The sequence below is a fragment of the Coenobita brevimanus genome, chromosome 76 (assembly GCF_032717465.1).
Source record: "Coenobita brevimanus isolate Jiangsu-jjx chromosome 76, ASM3271746v2, whole genome shotgun sequence".
Classification (NCBI taxonomy): Eukaryota; Metazoa; Arthropoda; class Malacostraca; order Decapoda; family Coenobitidae; genus Coenobita; species Coenobita brevimanus.
The window spans coordinates 7,373,289-7,393,315 of NC_137029.1; the positions used below are offsets into that span (position 1 = coordinate 7,373,289).

Here is a 20,027-nt window from a genome sequence, read left to right on the forward strand (position 1 = left end):
AGCCTTAATCCTGTAAGAGGTCACCACAAACAAATCACCTCCATGTCGCTCTGTCCCCCACCGTTTCAGTGCCCTGCTTCCAGCTCACACCCCCCTCTCTCATATACCTCTCCATTTCATCCCTCAATCTCTTCCTTGGCCTCCCCCCTCCCTCTTCCCCCCTCCACCTCACTCACATACACTCTCCTCATCAGTTTCTCACCCTCCATCCTCTCCACATGGCCAAACCCACTCAATGTGCTTCTCCTAATGCTATTATCACATCCACATCCACACCACACTGCTCCTTCACTTCCTCATTTGTCAGTCTGTCTCTCCAGGTGACTTCACATGCTCCTCTCAAATAAATCATTTCCACTGCTCTCACTCTTGACTTCTGTCCCACCAAAAGATCCATGCATCTCTTCCATACATTAGAGTTGGTATCACGATACTATTATGTATTAGATTTTTCATTTCAATGCTCACTTCCCTGTTTCTTATCACTGCTTTCAAAGAACCAGAAACCTTTCTTCCATGGTGTACCCTTTCAAGCACTTCACCCTCTAAACTTCCATCCTTACTCATCACACTACCCAAGTACTTAAATGCACTCACATTTTCCATTTCCTCCTCATCCAACCTCGCTGTACATTCACCGACTTCACTTCTCTCGAAGACCATAACTTTACTCTTCCCTAAATTCACTTTTAGATTCTGTTTCTTACACACTCTCCCAAATTCATTCACTAAGCCTTGCAGCTCCCCTTCGTGTTCACTTAACAACACAGTACCATCTGCAAACAACAGTACAGGGAGTTTCCAAACACTGCTCTCTCTCACCAGGGCTGCTCTAACTCACTGCCCTACCTTGTATCTCTTTTATAACCCCATCTATATTCAGACTGAACAACCATGGAGACATGACACATCCATGTTTCAATCCAACCTTCAAATAAATTCACTCAGTTCACTATCCACACGCACTGCAGCCTTAGCAACCCCACACATATACTCTTTGTGGCCTTCAACAACTTCCCATCTACTCCACATATTCTTAATACTTTCCACAATCCTTGTCTATCCACCCTGTCATATGCTTTCCCCAAATCCATGAAGGCCACATACAACTTCTTTTCCTTCTCTAGAAACTTTTCCACCATAGATCTAAGAATGAATATCTGACCTACACAATCTCTTCCACTCCTAAATCCTCCCTGTTCTTCTCCAACTAATTCCTCAGTTATTTCCTAATTCTGTCAGTATCCTAACATATACTGTATATATAAATATATACATAAATACATATATATATATATATATATATATATATATATATATACTTTTCCTATTACACTAAGAAGACAAATGCCCCTTTGATTACCACACACTTCTTTTTCCCCTTGTCCTTTGTACAGGGGAATAATTATACCTGACTCCCAATCCTCCGGGACTCAACCTTCCTCCCAGGGCAACATGCACATCTTCCACATCCATTCCACTACTATCTCTCCCCCATGCTTCAGCATTTCACCACACACTCCACCAACTCCTGGGGCTTTCCTCATTTGAACTTTCTTCATTTCTTCCTCAACTTCCATCCTACTGATTTCTTCCTTTCTTCTCACATCCCCCCTCCTCTCACCCATTTCCCAGCCACTTATAATTGCATTACTTTTATTCTCTAGGTTCAGCAACTCACAAGTAATTTTCTCAATAATATAAGTTATACCTAACTTGCGGAATTCTCAAATAGAGCCGTGTGCTCAGTCTCATATGAACGCGATTTAGGAGATTCTGCTGTAGTAATACTTTTATGGGCAGCATTTCCTCTGACATTACTGAAGAGTTTGATGATGTCCAAGCACCCAACAAGTGTTCCTTCTTTAACCCCTAAAACGCGGCTGTGTACGCGCGATCCCCCCCCTGTGGCGGGGTTGTAGCGGGGTCTGAGTACCTGTGGAAAAATATTAGCCAAAAATCATAGATTAACCCTAGAGCATTAAAATTTTTAAGGCATATATTACTTACATTCAGCTATCTCCTGAGCCACATGTTGAGCCTTCGTTGACTACCCAAGGACTTGTGAAGACTTGCAAAGTTGGGTAACAAAGTCTTCACTCTCACACCTCCAGAAACCCGGTTTTCTTTCTACCACAGCCTCAATCTGTCACAGTACACTTTATACAACAACGTACAGGTTGTTTGGAATCCGTATTTGTAAATAAGAACTGAAAATAAGGCTAAAATGGACGGAGCACACGGCCGACATGCAGCGCGGTGGCGATCTTCCCGTCAATATTGTCACATTTGCCTTTTCTCGGCAAAAAACACGTATACTCCATTTTTTTCCATCATAGGACTTCGCAAACATTTGCCTGTCACTATTACGGTAATAAAAATCAATGTCACTGCCAGTATTGTGGACTGGGAATGAGGAAGACCACCGCGGCGCGAGTTTATTCAGCCTTACGGCAGGCACTTTATTCTCGCTCCTGTCGGCCACTCGCACTTCATTTCTATCGCTCACTTTCACTGTATCTTTTTTTTTTTTGCCTTATTCATCAGTGTCACTGTCCAGTGTTATAAAAATAATATTTTATACACAAAAAACTTTTACTTTCAGAACATAGAATAGGAAAATATGCTTTTATCTTTTTACACTGGAGTGACTGTCACTCGCAATACTTATATGATTACTATGTACAATTATTTACAACAAAAAACACTGTAACTGTCAGTGCTTTTACAAGTACATACACTAATTTACACTCATAGGCTGTCACTGTCAGCACGTAAAAGAAAACTAAACAATATTATCACTGTCACTCTCAGTATTTTTCCCAATATTTTTACCCTTATTTTCAAAATCTACTTAGGCTGTGGTAGTCGAAAAAACACGGGTAAGCACAGAGGGGAACTTTGCACTCTTTGCACTGCAAGGAGGTGCGCCTAAAAGTTATTTCCTGCCTGGTAGTGTGGCTGCACACATGACACCTCCTCAGTGCTTTCCCCCTCTTTGCAGTGGCTGGCAGTGGCTCCAGGCGGTGTCGCTGAAGGTAGGCCATACACTGTAGGCGGTCTGGAGGTGTGTGAGGGTGGCGTTTGGGACCTGTTGAAAGCACCTGGCCATAACGCTGAAGCAGCTGGTAGACACAAGTCTTGGAGAATCTTCTGAGAGAGTAGTTGGCTGGCTTCCTGTTCTTGATTTTATACAGGATGAAGGCATTCAACATGCACATGTCAATCAAGTGCAAGAACACCTTCCTGTACCAACGACGATTTTTCCTCAGACAGTCAATCTCTCCAATCATCATATCCGACTTGTCCACCAGCCGCATATTGACGTTATAGTCAATTACAGCATCAGGCTTCATCACAGGCTCGCCAGTCCTTCTGTCGACCTTCCCTGTTGCCAGCATTTCACCCTTGTGTACTGTGGTGAGCATGTTCACGACTCTCTTATCATGCCACCTGATCGCAAGCATCTTGTCAGATTTCTTCAGGTGCACGTCTCCCCGCTTTGACTTTTCAGCCTCTGGGAAGGCAGGGTAATGTGCCCTGTTACTTCTGACAGTGCCACAGGAGCCGACGCCGTGTTCAGAAAGGTACTTGGCAAGTTTTGGAGCTGTATAATAATTGTCCGTATACAGGACATGATTCTCGCCAAAGTACTTTTCCAAAAGCACTTTCACCACAGAACCAGAGAATCCAAGGGGGTCAGTCTTATCCAAGTCGACATTGCTGGTGGTGTAGATGACGAAGTCAAGGATGAACCCCGTCTTGCAGTCACACAGCACGAAAAACTTGATTCCAAAGCGGTGGCGTTTGCTTGGAATGTACTGGACGAACCGAAGACGGCCCCTGAACAATACCAAAGACTCGTCAATCACGACTTTCTTGAAAGGGCACAAGAACCTCGTAAACTTATCTTTGATCATGTTCAGGATTCCCCTCACTTTCCATAATGGGTCAGTTTGGGAAGGCTCATCATTATTCGCGAAGTGAAGATAAGTCATCAGCTGCCTAAAACGATCGCGGCTCATGTATTTATTGAATATTGGTGTTGGGCACAGCTCGTCAGAACCCCAGTACTCTTCCAACTTATGCTTCCAGTTGTGCGGCATAAGCAACATCAAGGCAATAAATACAAAAAGCTCGCGGATCGTCAAAGGCACCCATGATGCCATCCGCGACGTGGATGGCGTCGCAGCCTCACCTTCTTCTTCGCGAATTGGCGCACATTGCCCCTCGTACCTGTTGGTCTCGGTACAGATGTGCTCCATAACCTCGTCGTCAAGGAAGGCCAACAGGTAGTCAACACATTCACCATCGTCGTCCACAGGGAAGTCAGCCTGAAGTCCACACTCACTTTCGTCAAAGGGCAGATCTTCAGGCACAAAATCTGATCCCTCTGACCACACAAAAGCATCTAAAGTTCCCTGCCTAGGCTGGGAGGTGCTTGGGGCGGCGGGTGAGGCAGGTCGTGTGGGAGTGGGTGAGGCAGGCTGGGCAATAGTAGGTAAGGGAGAGGTTATCCCAGGCCGTGTTGGTGTTGTGGTGGTGGTGGTGGTGGTTGGAGGGAGATTATCGCTTGGGTCAAGGTCACCCGCGGTGGCGTGACTCCTGAGTTGCCTAGTGGGAGTTAGCCTAGGGGACTTAACTTTACTCACACGAACACTAGGCCTACGATAACCTCTCATACGTAACATTGCTCGTCTACTTCCCTTTCTCGGTGGTGATGGAGACTCCGATGACTCAGGAGACAGGACAGCAGACGAGGAGGACGAGAGAAGAGGGCTGGGAGAACGTGGCGGGCTTGCGGTGGTGTGGCGTGGCGTAGTGGACAATGGCGGTGCACTGCTGTCTCTGCTCCTCTTCCTTTTCTCTCCCTTTCCATATTCGAGGCCCCTTTTCACCAGGGCCTTCCCTGTAGAGGTGCTGGGCACAGTCACAGTTTCCTCGGGCACAGAAATCATCACTTCAGGGGCTGAATCAGCACTCGATTGTGTCTCTGATTCAGCCAGGCTAGACAAAACACCCACGTCACTGCCGTAGTCCATAGAGGCTTTCAACAGTTCAGATGCTATGGCCGAGTCACTTAGCCCCTTGGTAGTCACTTGTAAAGTTTTGAAGGGCGTAGAGGTAACAAAACCCTTTTTTGGAGGGCTAGAAGGCACGGAACTAGAAGAGCTAGAGCCTGACATGGTGTCACCGTGGCAGATTTGCATGGACTGACGCTAATCTGGGGCAAACCGCGCGAAAAAATGACAGTGTGACAACTGGGGAAACAAGCGTTTCCCAATAGCAAAAAGTGCTTGCGAGATGACGGCGCAGATTGACACGTATCAGCCATCCGCGCGTTGCCATATCGCACGACGAGGGAGGGCCACGCATCGGTGCGTCCGTGGGTAAAAAAAATGAGACTTGGCAACAACCGAGGTCAGTAGTACAAAGGTCAAGTGTGCTAAAAGTAGCTCACGGGTGGCGGGACTGAGAGACAATACCAGCTTGAGCCTGCTTGCCCGCGGTTATTCAAAATTAACTCAAATCGCAAACGCGACGACCCGCCGTCTTGCCCTTTGGGCCGACCGTCGCAAAAGCGACGATCCGCGTTTTAGGGGTAAAAAAAAAAAAAAAAAAAAAAATGAGGCACAAGTATAAACCCTTTCAGAAATTGTAAACAAACATTCTGACTAGTCATTTCATCCTCCATGATTTCCATCTATCTATCTATCTATTATAGCCCAACGCCCTAATCCCACAAAGGGTGGCTGCAGACAAAATATCTCCAAGTCACTCTGTCACCCACCATCTGACTGCCCTCCCCCCAACTCACTCCCCCCTCCCTCATATACCTCTCAACTCCATCCCTCCACCTCATCCTCGGTCTCCCACTCCCTCTCCTTCCCTCTACTTCACCTACATACACCCTCTTAGTCAGTCTTGTATTCTCCACTCTCTCCACATGTCCAAACTACCTCAGTGTATTTCTCCTACTTTCCTCAACCACATCCACATCCATCCCACAATGTTCTTTTGCTTCTTCATTCGTCAACCTGTCCATCCATGTCACTGCACATGCTCCTCTCAGGTAACTCATTTCCACTGATCTCACTCTTGACTTGTTCCCCTCTAGCAAGGTCCACACCTCCCTTCCATTTGTCAGGGTAGGGATCACAATACTATCATGCAGTGACTTCTTAACTTCCATACTCACCTCCTTATTTCTCATCACCGTTTTCAGTGAACCAACAACCTTCCTACCCTGCTGTACTTCATCCCCCAAAATTCCATCCTTACTCATCACACCACCCAAGTACTTGAATGCACTCACATTCTCCATACCCTCACCATCCAACCTCACTGTGCATTCTGTGACTTCATTCCTCTCAAACACCATAACTTTACTCTTGTTTACATTAACTTTTAGATTCCTTTTCTTACAAACTATCCCAAATTCATTCACCAAACCTTGCAACTCCCATTCATCTTCACTCAACAATACTGTATCATCAGCAAAGAGCAATACCGGAATCTCCCACACCTCACCCTTATTCATTAGAGCCACCCTCACATCCACTGCCCTACCTTGCACCTCCTTTATAACCCCATCCATGAATATATTAAACAGCCATGGGGACATCACACATCCCTGTTTCAGTCCCCCATTTACATCAAAGAAGTCACTCAGGTCACCATCCACTCGTTTCAGTCCGAATATATTCTGAGAAGCTTCTCTTCCAGTATTAATACAAATGTTTACATTTTTGGTCTGAATAAGAAACTTCTCTTCCTGTACTAATACAAATGTTTACATTCTTGGTCAGAATACTTTCTGAGTAACCTCCCTTCTTGTATTAATATCAACATTTTTAAATTGATATATAAATAAATTATCTAAATGGGCAAAACATGCAAAAATACTACGGTGTGGATGCCTATACCAAGCACAGCATCAAAACTGGAGGGTATTAAAACTCGTGTTCCAATCTATGCACACTGTAAGAAAGCTTAGGAAAAGTAAGGATTTTTTTTCTCTGTGCATATCAGAGGAAAATGTATGAAAAAGAAGCAAACATTACTTAAGTGCCTTCCTAAAATTTTGTCACTATACTACTGAAACAATAAAAATTGTGGCAAACTGAATACCAAAACTGTGCCATTTCAGATATTAATAAAGCTACAGTGAATAAATGCCCACTGCTGAAATGCTTATGGGAAAGTAATACCAAAGTTGTTAAATGACTTTCTCAAAGTTCATACCCCAAAGTGCTGAAAAAAAAAACAAAAATCCTAAACCTGAGCTCCAAAGGGCACCCAAACTGTGTCATTCCAGCTTTAAGGCTATGGCAGATCTATACAAATAGTTATAAAGTACAGTATATGTATATATATAAATATATATATATATATATACACAGTATATATATATATATATATATATATATATATATAGTGTGTAAGTGTTAACTTGATTTTGCCCAAAACTTACAATCATATTGCTAATAAGAGCCAAAAAGTGCCAAAATGTGCACCAAATACCACCCAATATGTGTTTCTTTGGAACACAAAGCTACAGTAGATTTTCACAAACTGTTGAGAAAAAAAAAAAAAAAAGTACTTAAGCCATGTTTCTTAAATTTCACAACCATACTCTTCAAAATGGCACAAAAGTACCATTCTGAGCACCAAAACTGTACTGTCTTGGAAACTATTAGCCCATTGGCTGCAACACAACTCTTATGAGGTAGGTTTGGAGGACTGCAAAGGAACTTATAAGCACGATTTCTCCCATCTCAAACCACAAAACTTCTGGAGGGAGCAGCGTCATGCAAATTTAATGACATATTAGGCTTACGAGCATCTCTAATCCCTACCGCCAAGGGTGAGCCCAAAAGAAGCACTGCAGTAGTTACTATGAAGAATATTCATGTACTTCCTGGGCCATTTACTGTACATCAGCAACTGAGAAAGGCTTAAACCTGTTCACAGAGCTGGTTCTTGATGATAAAATCAAATACAATACCAACAGTGGCTAAGGGAGGAGATGGCCCGAAGGAGTACTGAAATAATGACCAAAAATAATGCATGGTGCATAGTTTATTGTAGACTGGGCTAATTGGCAACTAGTTCAGCCTCAAACTGTACAGTAGTCAAACCTACTCGGTTAGTTGTCAGTTTCCCGTCAACTCAAAAACTTCTGACTACAGCTACTCCAAAACTATGGTGCGTTGAGGAAAAATGTTTTGTGGGTACCAGTATATGTATCATGCCATTTCTTATATGGTGATGAAGCTTGTAATGGCCACTAAACTGGATGAACTGCCACATCCACAGCAATTTTGCAACACTCCAATGATGCAGCCCACAGGCTAATGCTACAGATGAACTACACACATACCTAGAAAGCTTATGGCAAAGTAATGTATGTTATTTAAGCAACTTTTTAAAAAACTCTGCAACCATACTGCTGAAAAAAAAAAGCAAAAAAGCATCAAACTGAACACCATACGTGCAATATCCCATAAATTATCAAAGCTACAGTGGCCCAACATACATCACTAAATAGACTACGAAAGAGTAACAGGTGCTACTCAAATGATATTTCTAATATACTGATGAAAAGAGCAAAGAAGCAATAAACAGAGGGAAAAAACAAAAAACAAAAGGCAAGTGTATTACCTGCTATGTTTTGCCATATGCCAACAGCCACTAAACTGATCGCTTATTATGCAACTTCCGAAATGAGATGGATCATTTCAAAGTGTGCATTAATATTAGGCAAGTGGGATGACACACTTCTTCTTTTGGCTAAAATAACAACATTAGCATGCTTGCTAATTTGAACATGTTTCACACTTCCAAGTGCAGATGCCTCTACATTCACATCAATATGGGGCAAGACTTAAACTCTTTCATCAACTAAGGTCTCTCTCTATTCACCAGAACATCACACTGGGAGTCACTGTCTTTCTCTTTCAGCAACCATCATTTTATTCTAGTCTAATTTATTTTCACAGCATGATGGTCATACACATCAACAAAACTCTGTAATAATTCGCAATGCTCTGGTTCACTATTATTAAGTATAATCATCAACATACATTAGATTTAAGATACTGCACCCTCTACCATTCCTTACTTTCCTCATCCCTCTCTCCATATTCATTTTTACCTTTCTAATAGGTGTTGACAGGATGCCTAAATATGGTAGTACTGTTTACCCTAGGTGAAGCAGCTTCAGTGCCTACTTGGAAGCCAAACCTCCTCATACAGGTATTTCCCTGCAACTTGCCATGGGAAAGGATCCTTGTCCAACCCTGGTGAGGAGCTCTCTATCACAATGGAGTGTTGGTTCCCTAGATGAAGTACTGCACTGTACTTGTAGGATGGCCCCACAGAAGAAGTTGCTTACCTCTGGTCAATGGGTCTGCTCAGCCAGACAGACCAGGGTTAAGCAACAACAACAAACTCTCTTGTACAGTAACCCCATGCACATATGTAATGAACAGTCCAGCGGACATCACACATTCTTGTCTCACTCCAGCGTTGATATTAAACCTCTTACTCAGACAACCACCAACCCACATACAGGCGTCACCAGTCACCACCATCGTCAAACTCTCAACAACATTCAACAGCTTTTCATCCTTATCACACATGTACCAAACCTTCCATAATCACTTTATTTAGGTGGACATATGCATTTTCTATAATTTAGACTCTTTTAAGAGTTACTAAACTTACATCTGGTTTAACAAGTACAGTACACTGTACTATCATTCCATAATCAGTAGTACAGTAATCTATTTCTAAAGAAAGAACAAGATATTATATTTCGTATCAGAACTTCTCTTAAGTTTTTCTCATTCATATAATATATGAATGAGAAAAACTTAAGAGAAGTTCTGATACGGAATACAATCTCTTGTTCTTTCTTTAGAAATAGATTACTACTGATTAAGGAATGATAGTACAGTGTACTGTACTTGTTAAACCAGATGTAAGTTTAGTTAACTCTTATAAGAGTCTAGATTTTAGAAAATGCATATGACCACCTAAATAAAGAGTGATTATGGAAGGTTTGGTACATGTGTGATAAGGATGAAAAGCTGTTGAATGTTGTTGAAAGTTTGACGATGGTGGTGACTGGTGACGCCTGTATGTGGGTTGGTGGTTGTCTGAGTAAGAGGTTTAATATCAACGCAGGAGTGAGACAAGAATGTGTGATGTTCTTATATTATAAGAACCTGAGTTGTGCAACAGCAATGAACAATTCACTGAGTCACACTAAGGAACATTACCATAAACACCATAGCATCACATCAGTCTTAATTCCGGACAAATCCTTTACAAAAAGACCAAGACTAAAGGTAATCGAATCAGCTATTCAATAACATTCAGCATACCAAGCCAGCAACAAGAACAAACAGTGCTGCTGCCTAGACATCAGCTGCATTATTCATCACAGTAAACAGAGTCTTGATTACTAAAACTGGCTAAAAATCCTCAAATCATGGCATCACAAAACTTACTCACCTTTCATTATCCTTTTTGTATTGTAAGGACACACTACTTTACACAGGCTACCACATGACAATTTAACTTAGCTGAGGAAACTTCTGGCAGTCAGAGAGTTAAAAACCATCTTGATTAATCTTTGGACTGCTTGAAATCTCTATGCTGAATACAATGGTCTGGATTTACCCTGATTAAAATACCCACATGTGTCCAAGGTAGCAAAAGGGTTAAAGGGACTCATATTGATGCAAACTCTACAAAAAATTTAAATCCATCACCATAAAGTGCTAAAAAAATGCTATGACATTCCATATCAATTTCAATAACCATGCTTATGGACCATTTTGCCAGGAATCTGGCCTTTAAATAATCATTACTACAGCACATGCCTTTTAAGATTAGAAAACATCCTTTCCAAAACATGCAGAATGGCTGCTGCTGAAAGGTAAAAATTACGAGGAAAAATAAATAAAATTTATTAGGCACAAAAGAAAGGTTATGGAACCTAACAGGATAGATCCAGTATGTGATACAACAACGAAAATATGGTAAACCAATGAGTCCAAATAGAATAATCAACAATGCCTCCATGTACCATACACATTAACAAATGTAAAGAATCATCAATATTTAAAGACACATCAGAGGAGCACAAAAATGTTAAATACAATGCATTAAGAAAGTACTGGACCAATATATGAAACTACTTCAACAACTGCTGCAGCAATCTGGTCTGAGAAATAAGGTCAGATAATCCTCTTTTCATTAAAGTTAAAGCAGTGCACATCAAACTCATTTGACTTATACACATTAAGTTAGCGTTAGCTGCCTGTAATACTGTGGAAACCTGCTACAGTAATAATACAGAAATAAGAGATAAAGCAGTAGTAATTAATAATAAAAAATAATAATAATTATTATAATAAATGATACTGTATGTGGTAGGTGGGGAAGTTCACCATCCACTCACTCGATGTAGTGTTGCTGTCGGGTGTCTGCCCTTTCCTCTCCTCCATCCTTCTTTCCTTCCATCCTATTCTGTCTTCCTTTCTTTCATTCTTTCCTTGTCCTTCTGCCTACGGGTAACATTACACTCCCTCTTCTGTCTTTCTTTCCTTCATTCTTTCCTCTTCCTTCTGCCTGTGGGTGACTCTACACTGAGTGACAAGCCAAATGGTTTCCTGTACACCAGGAAACCATTTCCTATGCTGGGCGGTAACCATATAACTAAATTTTGGCACCTGGTGGTTCAGTGGGTAATTATTGCGCTCTGGTCGGATTAAGCCAGTGAAGGTTTATATCCAATGGGTGGTTGGGGTTTATTGCTCACGTAATGCCACTCAGGGATGAGTGAGGCTGGTCACTCTCATCTTAAATGTCGGGACCGCTCCTCGTGGGGCAATGTAGGATTAGATGATGATGAATGATACTGTAATAATAATAATAATAATAACAACAGTAATAATAATAATAAAAATAAGAAGAAAAATCATAATTGTAATAATAATAATAATAATAATAATAACGACACTATAATAATAATAATAATAACCTTCCTTTTCTGTCTTTCTTTCCTTCATTCTTTTCTCTTCCTTCTGTCTATCGGTGACTCTACACTGAGTGACAGGCCAAGGTTTCCTGCGCACAAGGAAACCATTTACTATGGTGGGTGGTAACCATATAACCAAATTATGGTGCCTGGTAGTTTAGTGGGCAATTAAGGTGCCCCAATTGGACTAAGCCTGTGTTGGTTTATATCCAAAGGGTGGTTAGCGTTTATTGCTCACATAATGTCACTCAGGGATGAGTGAAGCTGGTCACTCACACCTTAAATGTCAGCTAGCCCTGGGCTCCTACGCTCCTTATGGGGCAACGCAGGATTAGATGATGAATGAATGAATAAGAAGAATTATAATAATAAATATAGTATCTATAATTTGTAATATCAATGGGAACCAATGTGCAAAACCTGATACTCTATCACATAAAGCTACCCTATTTAAACAAACTGTGTAGTACTTTACAGAGAAGAAAATCGACCTAAAATAATTTCATACCAGCAATCTCAATTCTCCTTTATCAACACTTATAAAAGGAGGATCTTGGAGGCACAGAGAAAGGAAGAGGTTCATCTGAAAACATATGAGCTGTTGGATTCTGGAAGAAAAAAAAAAAAAAAAAGTGAAGTGACCTCACTACACATATGGTAAACACAGCACTGGGAAATACAAGTGATACAAATATCTCCTTCCTCAACTTTGCCCACAGCCAAGTAAATAAATGCTTGGCCTCATAAGGACACTAACCTTGGGGCATCTCATCACTGCCCAGCATCTCAAAGCTGTCGAGTTCAGGGCCGCCCATGGTAGTGGGAGCCGCCCCAAAGATATCAGCTTGCTCGTCCAGCTCTGGGGGAGCAGGAGGCTTTCATGCACTTGGGTTTCATGCAGGCACCAGCACGTATACCCACCACACAACACTAGGCAACACTCACTCCTCAACTCAACTTAGTAGGATGAATGTAATACCCAGTAATTTACTTCAAGTTCAAACTGCGTACTGGATATATATAGGTAATGGATCTTTTAAGCAGCTGCAGAACCATACATTGAGAACAACAAATTGTGATGTATTGAAGCATTCTTGCATTGTAAACAGTCATACTTCAATAAGCACAAGTGAAATAATAATTACTGTAGCCATTATTCTATTTACTGCAATAACCTTCAAATGACACTCCCCTAGGAAGATACTGATATTGTAATGAAATTCTTGGCTGAGTTGAGGAGTGGGTCTCAGTATGAAAATCTACTCTGCATGGGTCAAGGCAGGCACAGACACTAAAGATGGTCATTTAAGTGAAGAATGTATTTCAATGGAGAAGAGAAAGCATATTAGTATTACAAGAGGACACTGTTGAGAAAGAATGGCAATGCATGTCAATACATGGAACTACTGTACTGAACAGAGTGCAGTTGTCATTTGGGGTACTACAACTTTTATACAATGTGCAACACAAATCAACACATGCAACATTTACACCAACTCAATAATTAAAGTAAAATAGGGAGATGACTTCCAAAAATGCAAGACAGCCAATGAACTGATTAACCTTTGCCTTATTAATACAGTATACTAATACATTACTGTATACCGCATCAAATTCACATCTGAAATTAATGTATCTTACCATAAAACTTAATTCTAATACTATTCTAATGAAAAACACAGGTCATAAACAATACTGTTATATCACTTGTTAATTTTTCATTCACAATAATTTTTAGTCTTTATGAGATATGCTTCAGTTACTAGTGTTTCTCCTTTTGCTTTGTTCAATCCAGAGTCAACTGAAAAATTTTCCCAGGTAACCAAAGCTCACAGGATCTTCTTCAGGCTAACACCAGGCAATCTGAACACAGTAGGGGAAAATCCCTTGCACGCTGAGTTGAAATGCTATTTTGATGAACACTTCCCTATGCAATATGTGTACTCAAGATTTCACAGTGGCTAATGCCAGATCTTCAGCAAAGAGACTGCTTGCAAGTAAATGATCACTAATTTATATAACATTATTAACTGCTAGTAGTGTCAGTTTAAAGGCTACTTAGATCCCACTATTATCTTCCTATGGGCAACAGATCTGTACTTCAACTGCACTACCAGTGTTTCTCGGCATGCTGTCAGTTCCTCATGGGATTTGCTTGAGCCAACCATGTCACTGTAATCCAGTGCAGTTGGCTCCCATGTGTGTTTTGTTTATGTTGTGTATGTATCTGGTGAGCAGTGCATGTATTCTGTATGTGCTGTGTGTGTTTTATGTATGTTGTGTGTGCTCAGTATGTTTGTTATGTGAAAAGTAGATTTTCATACCATTTGTATGTTGCCAGGGAGTGTGACCTACTTTTTGGTAGAGATATTGGGGGGAATAAAAGTGACTTTGGCCAAGCAGCCAGAGCGATCAGGCCTTTATAATGTCTACCCATTCTGCAGTTATGGGAGTTACATAATAACAGCCAGTACTGTATGAATTATCAGCGCTATTCAAGGGCCCACTGTACACCTAGTGTGTATATAGGTACAGTACCAGTATGTACTGTACTAATTAAGTCTAAACTGCTAAATTCATTCATTCATTCATTGCCAGACGCCATGTATCCCAAACGGGGTGGTCAAGGGCTTAGAGTTAATTGTTTTACAGGGAGGGGCACTAATCCTCCACCAACCCCACTTGACACGTAGGGATGCCAACAGCATCTGGTGTTCCCAGGCGGTCACCCATCCAAGTACTAACCAGACCCATCGTGGTTTAACTTCGCTGACCGGACGGGAAGCGGTGTACTCAACGTGGCATGGCCGTTGGCAACTGCTAAATTAATAGTCTAAATATAGTTTCTTGCAACTTCCTAACATAGTATGTTAGGGAGTTAGAATCCTTTTTACCTGTACACTGTATGTTAGAAACATACAGTATACAAGAAACAAGGATTCTTTATAAAGATGCACAACAGCTGTATAAAGTAGGACAAGTTTAATTTAAAAAAAAAAAAAAAAATGAACACAAAACATGTAGAAAGTCTCTACCTATCTACTGCCAGACGCCTTGATCCCATACAGGATGGCCACAAACATACCGTATCGCCTCCATGTTGCCCTGTTCCCCACCATTTCACTGCCCTCCTCCCAGCTCACATCCCCCTTTCTCATATACCTCTCCACTCCAACCCTCCATCTCATCCTCAGCCTCCCCCTTCCTCCCCCCCCTCCACCTCACTCACATACACTCTCCTCACAAGTCTTTCGCTCTCCATCCTCTCCACATGGCCAAACCACCTTAATGTATTTCTCCTAACACTCTCTATCACATCCACATCCACACCACAACACTCCTGCACTTCCTCATTTGTCAGTCTGCTTCTCCAAGTAACTCCACATTCTATCTAACTATCTAATGCCAGACGCCATCATCCCGTACGGGGTGGCCATTTGACTCTGAGTTATTTGTTTTACAGAGAGGGGCACTAACCCTCCACCAACCCACTTGACACGTAGGGAGCACGTATGGTTTGGTTATATGGTTACCACCCAGCATTGTAAATGGTTTCTTGGCTTACAGGAAACCATTTGGCTTGTCACTCAATGTAAAGCCATCTGTAATGGAAAGAAAAGCAACAAGTAGTGACAGGAAAGATGGGAGAAATAGGAAGAGAGGAGGGCAGGCACAGAAAAAGAATGATAAAGGCTAAGGAAGAAGTAGGCAGCACTACATCAGCCCCTATCAAATACCTCATTTCCGCTGCCCTCACTCTTGACTTGTGTCCTTCCAACAAGGTCCAAGCGTCACATCCATACATTAGAGCTGGTATCACAACACTATCACGCAATGACATTTTTATTTCCATGCTCATATCCCTATTTCTTATCACTGTTTTCAAAGAACCAGCAACCTTTCTTCCTTGTTGTAGCTACCCTTTCAAGCACTTCATCCTCCAAACTTCCAACCTTATTCATCTATCTATTGCCAAACATCTCAATCCCATAATAGGTGGCCACTACCAAATCACCTCCATGTCACCCTGTTTGATGCCATTTCACTGCCCAGCTCCCACCTTACACCCCCCTCTCTCATATACCTCTCCATTACACCCCTTCATCTCACCCTCGGCCTCCCCCTCTTTCTCCCCCCCTCCACCTCACTCGCACACACTCTCCTCACTAGTCGCTTGTTTTCCACCCTCTCCACATGGTCAAACCACCTCAACGTGTTTCTCTTAAAGCCTTCTATCACATCCACATCCACACCACAACGTGCCTCCACTTCTTCATTTGTCAGCCTGTCTCTAAACGCAATTCCACATGCTCCTCTCAAGTAACTCATTTTCACAGCTCTCACTCTTGACTTGTGTCCTTCCAACAAGGTCCAAGCTTCACTTCCATACATTAAAGTTGGTACCGGTATCACAATACAGTACTGTCATGAAGTAACGTTTTTACTTTTATGCTCAATTCCCTGTTCCTTATCACTGCTTTCAAAGAACAAACAACCTTTCTTCCCTGCTGCACTCTTTAAAGCACTTCAGCCTCTAAACCTCCATCGTTACTCATCACGCTACCCAAGTGCCTAACGCACTCACATTTTCCATTTCTTCCTTATCCAGCCTCACTGCACATTCAATGGCTTCATTTCTCTCAAACCATAACTTTACTCTTCCCTACATTCACCTTTGTATTCCATTTCTAACACACTCTCCCAAACCCATTCACCGAGCCTTGCAGTTCCCTTTTGTCTTCATTTAACAATACAGTATCATCTGCAAACAAAAGTACAGAGATGCCCTCTCTCAGTAGGGTCGCTCCAACATCCACTGCCCTACCTTGTACGGTACCTCTTTTATAACCCCATCCATACACATACTGAACAACCATGGGAACATGACACATCCTTGTTTCAATCCAACAATCAAATAGAAAAATTCACTCAGTTCACTACCTACACACCCTGCACCTTAGCACCCTCATACATAGCTACTCTTTACGGCATTCAACAACTTCCCATTAACTCCATAAATTTTTAATACTTACCACATTCCTTGTCTATTCACCCTGTCATATGCTTTCTCCAAATCCATGCAGGCTGCATACAACTTCTTTCCCTTCTCTAGAAACTTTTCCACTAAAGGCCTAAGAATGAATATCTGATCTACACAACCTCTTCCCTTCCTAAAACTCCCTGTTCTTCTCCAACTATTTCCTTTGTTATTTCCCTAACTCTATCAATACATACCGGTATCCTACCATATACTTTTCCTAATACACTAAGCAGACAAATGCCCCTATGACTACCACACACCTCTTTTTCCCCTTTACCTTTGTACAGGGGAATAATTATAACTGACTCATCCCTACGTGTCAAGTGGGGTTGGTGGAGGATTAGTGCTCCTCCCTGTAAAACAATTAACTCTAAGCCCTTGGCCACCATGTTTGGGATACAAGGCGTCTGGCAATGAATGAATGAATGAAAAATGACTTCCAATCCTCTGGGACTCTAACTTCCTCCCAGGCCAATCTGCACATCTTCCATATCCATTCTAATACTATCTCTCCTCCATGCTTCAGCATTTCACCACACAGTCCATCAATTCCTGGGGCTTTCCCCATTTTGAGTTTCTTCATTACCTCCACTACTTCCATCCTACTGTACTGATTTCTTCTTCTCTTCTCACCTCCCTCCTTCTCCCAGTCCTTTATACTTACAGTACTTTCATTCTCTATGTTCAACAATTCCTTAAAGCGTTCTCTCCATTTGTACACATTTTCTCCCTTCTCCACCAGCAATCTACCATTTTTATCTTTCACTCCCTGGATTACTTCTTTATCCATCCATCCATCCATTGCCAGACGTCATGTATCCCAAATGGGGTGGCCAAGGGCTTAGAGTTAATTGTTTTAAAGGGAGGGGCACTAATCCTCCACCAACCCCACTTGACACGTAGGGATGCCAACAGCATCTGGTGTTCCCAGGCGGTCACCCATCCAAGTACTAACCAGACCCAACGTTGCTTAACTTCGCTGATCGGATGGGAAGCGGTGTACTCAACGTGGCATGGCCACTTCTTTATCACCCTGTCTATCTCTTTTTACCCCATTTCAGAACATTTTCTTACGTTCCCTCCATTTTACACTAAAATTCCTTCCAAATTCCTCATCCACTCTCTTCTTACTCTCCCTTACTAATCTTTTCACCTCTCTCTTCCTCTCAGCATATAACTCTCTTCCATCTTTCAACTTCCTCCCTGCCCATTTCTCATCCACTCACTACCGGGCACCGGTATATGCTTTCTTCTTTTTCGTCACAGCTTGTCTCACCTCTTCATTCCACCATGCTGTTCCTTGAACTCTCTTTCATCTTCTCTTCACCCCACACACCACCTCACATGCTGCACAGATTTCTTCTGTGAATACGTGTATCTTGCCTACATCTTCGACGTCCCCCACCTGCTCCAAATTATATTTACACAATCACTCCTCCACTTCTCTCTTATATTCTTCCTTTTTTCCATCCTCTCACAACCTTTCTACCCTCCTTGTATGTACTACTTTCTCCTGTCCTTCTCTTCTCTTCTCCTACTCCTCCATTTCATTTGAACCTTGACTTTCACCATCACCATATGGTGGTCATCACACAAATAAATGGAAAAAACAAAAGTTAAAGTTATTTGTGAAGAGCATCAGGTACAGTATAAATGTGATAGTGGAAAGCAGTAGTATACCAATACTTTCAGCCTGTGCAGTCCCACCTGAGATGAATAAAATTGCCTTGTGAAAGCCAGAAAAAAAAAAAAAAAAAAAAGCATCATTGACCTGAATAGTAATGGAGATCATTTTTAACTTCTATTCCTCCAAGAGGTCTCTTTTGAACTGAAAAATAACTAAATACATGAAAAACATGATCTTGTGTTGGTCAAAATTAATATAAAATGATATCCTTGGTCTGATGGGTTTAAAGAATGATGAGATGACTTCAGGAGCGTAGTACAGTATTATCTGGAACTGGATTGATGTGGACTGGTGCAATGAGAGGTGCATCAGGTGTGGTAAGTGAAGACTGAGGTGTGGTGGTAGTAAAAGTGTAGTACTGTAGTAGGAGCATTAACATGGTGGCACTGTAAGAGAGTAGCCTTAGTGGGAGTGTTGCGGCATGAGCACAGTGGGGGCACGAGTGTAGTGGGATGAGCAATGAGGGCAGGCTAGTTGTGGCATGAGCACTGTGAGGCAGGAGTATAATGACATTAGCACCGTCAGGCAGGAGTGTAGTGACATGAGCATAGTAGGGACAGGAGTGCTGCAACATGAGCACAGTGAGGATTGGAGTGCTGTGATATGAGCATAATGGTGATGGGAGTGTTGTGGCAGAAGCACAGTGGCACCAGTGATGTGGCACGAGTCTTGAGGAAAAAGCAAAAGAAAGGTATGGCTGGAAAATGGCTGAACTGACTGACCTGGCTGTGGCTGAACGGTGTTTGGTGATACACTGGTAGGTGGAACAATATCATCATCAAGGCCGGCTAGCTGATCCTGCTCCCGGGCAAGGAACTCTGCAGCAGGGTCCACTTCCGTAGGAGGCACGAAATTATCACCAAAGCCATCCATTCTGTTAAATGATCATGACATTGCACTGGAATAGTAACATCAATCAGAAATGGGTATACAGAATTTGGGTATACCTTTGGAATTAACCAACATCACCGATTTTCATTACGTTACCTCCCTGAACTATTCTAACTAAGACTTACCTTTTAAGCCTAGTTCAAGTTGGGGGAGAGAATTTTGTAGGGGTAATCATGTAGAGGCTTAGGTCAGGCTATCGCTTAGTAGCGGATGAATGTCGCACCATACTGGCTGGTGCAAGCGTGTGCACTTGGTCTATTTCGAGCCTTAGGTCAGGCCTAGGTTAGGTTAGGTTTAGTTTAATGCAAAATAGTGTTTTTTGATCTTGATTTTGGGGGATAAACCCACTTTTGGAA

The 20,027-nt window shown here is 42.0% G+C and overlaps 1 protein-coding gene and 2 non-coding genes across 5 annotated transcripts in view; all 3 read right to left on the reverse strand.

Annotated features, from left to right (window-relative positions):
- Clc (clathrin light chain) overlaps window positions 1-20,027 on the reverse strand; it is a 74,183-nt gene that overhangs the window by 53,497 nt on the left and 659 nt on the right. For all 3 annotated transcript variants that reach the window (XM_080279023.1, XM_080279022.1, XM_080279021.1), the window contains exons 2-3: window positions 19,503-19,654; window positions 12,810-12,911 (exon numbers count right to left, since the gene is read on the reverse strand). In XM_080279023.1, coding sequence (XP_080135149.1) covers window positions 12,810-12,911; window positions 19,503-19,653 — 253 coding nt within the window. In that variant the 5' untranslated portion in view covers window position 19,654. The remainder of the gene's footprint in view (window positions 1-12,809; window positions 12,912-19,502; window positions 19,655-20,027) is intronic.
- LOC145408316 (5S ribosomal RNA) lies at window positions 14,749-14,867 on the reverse strand. The gene has a single exon (XR_013898906.1). It is a non-coding gene; the product is annotated as a 5S ribosomal RNA (ribosomal RNA).
- Window positions 18,000-18,118, reverse strand: LOC145408321 (5S ribosomal RNA). The gene has a single exon (XR_013898911.1). It is a non-coding gene; the product is annotated as a 5S ribosomal RNA (ribosomal RNA).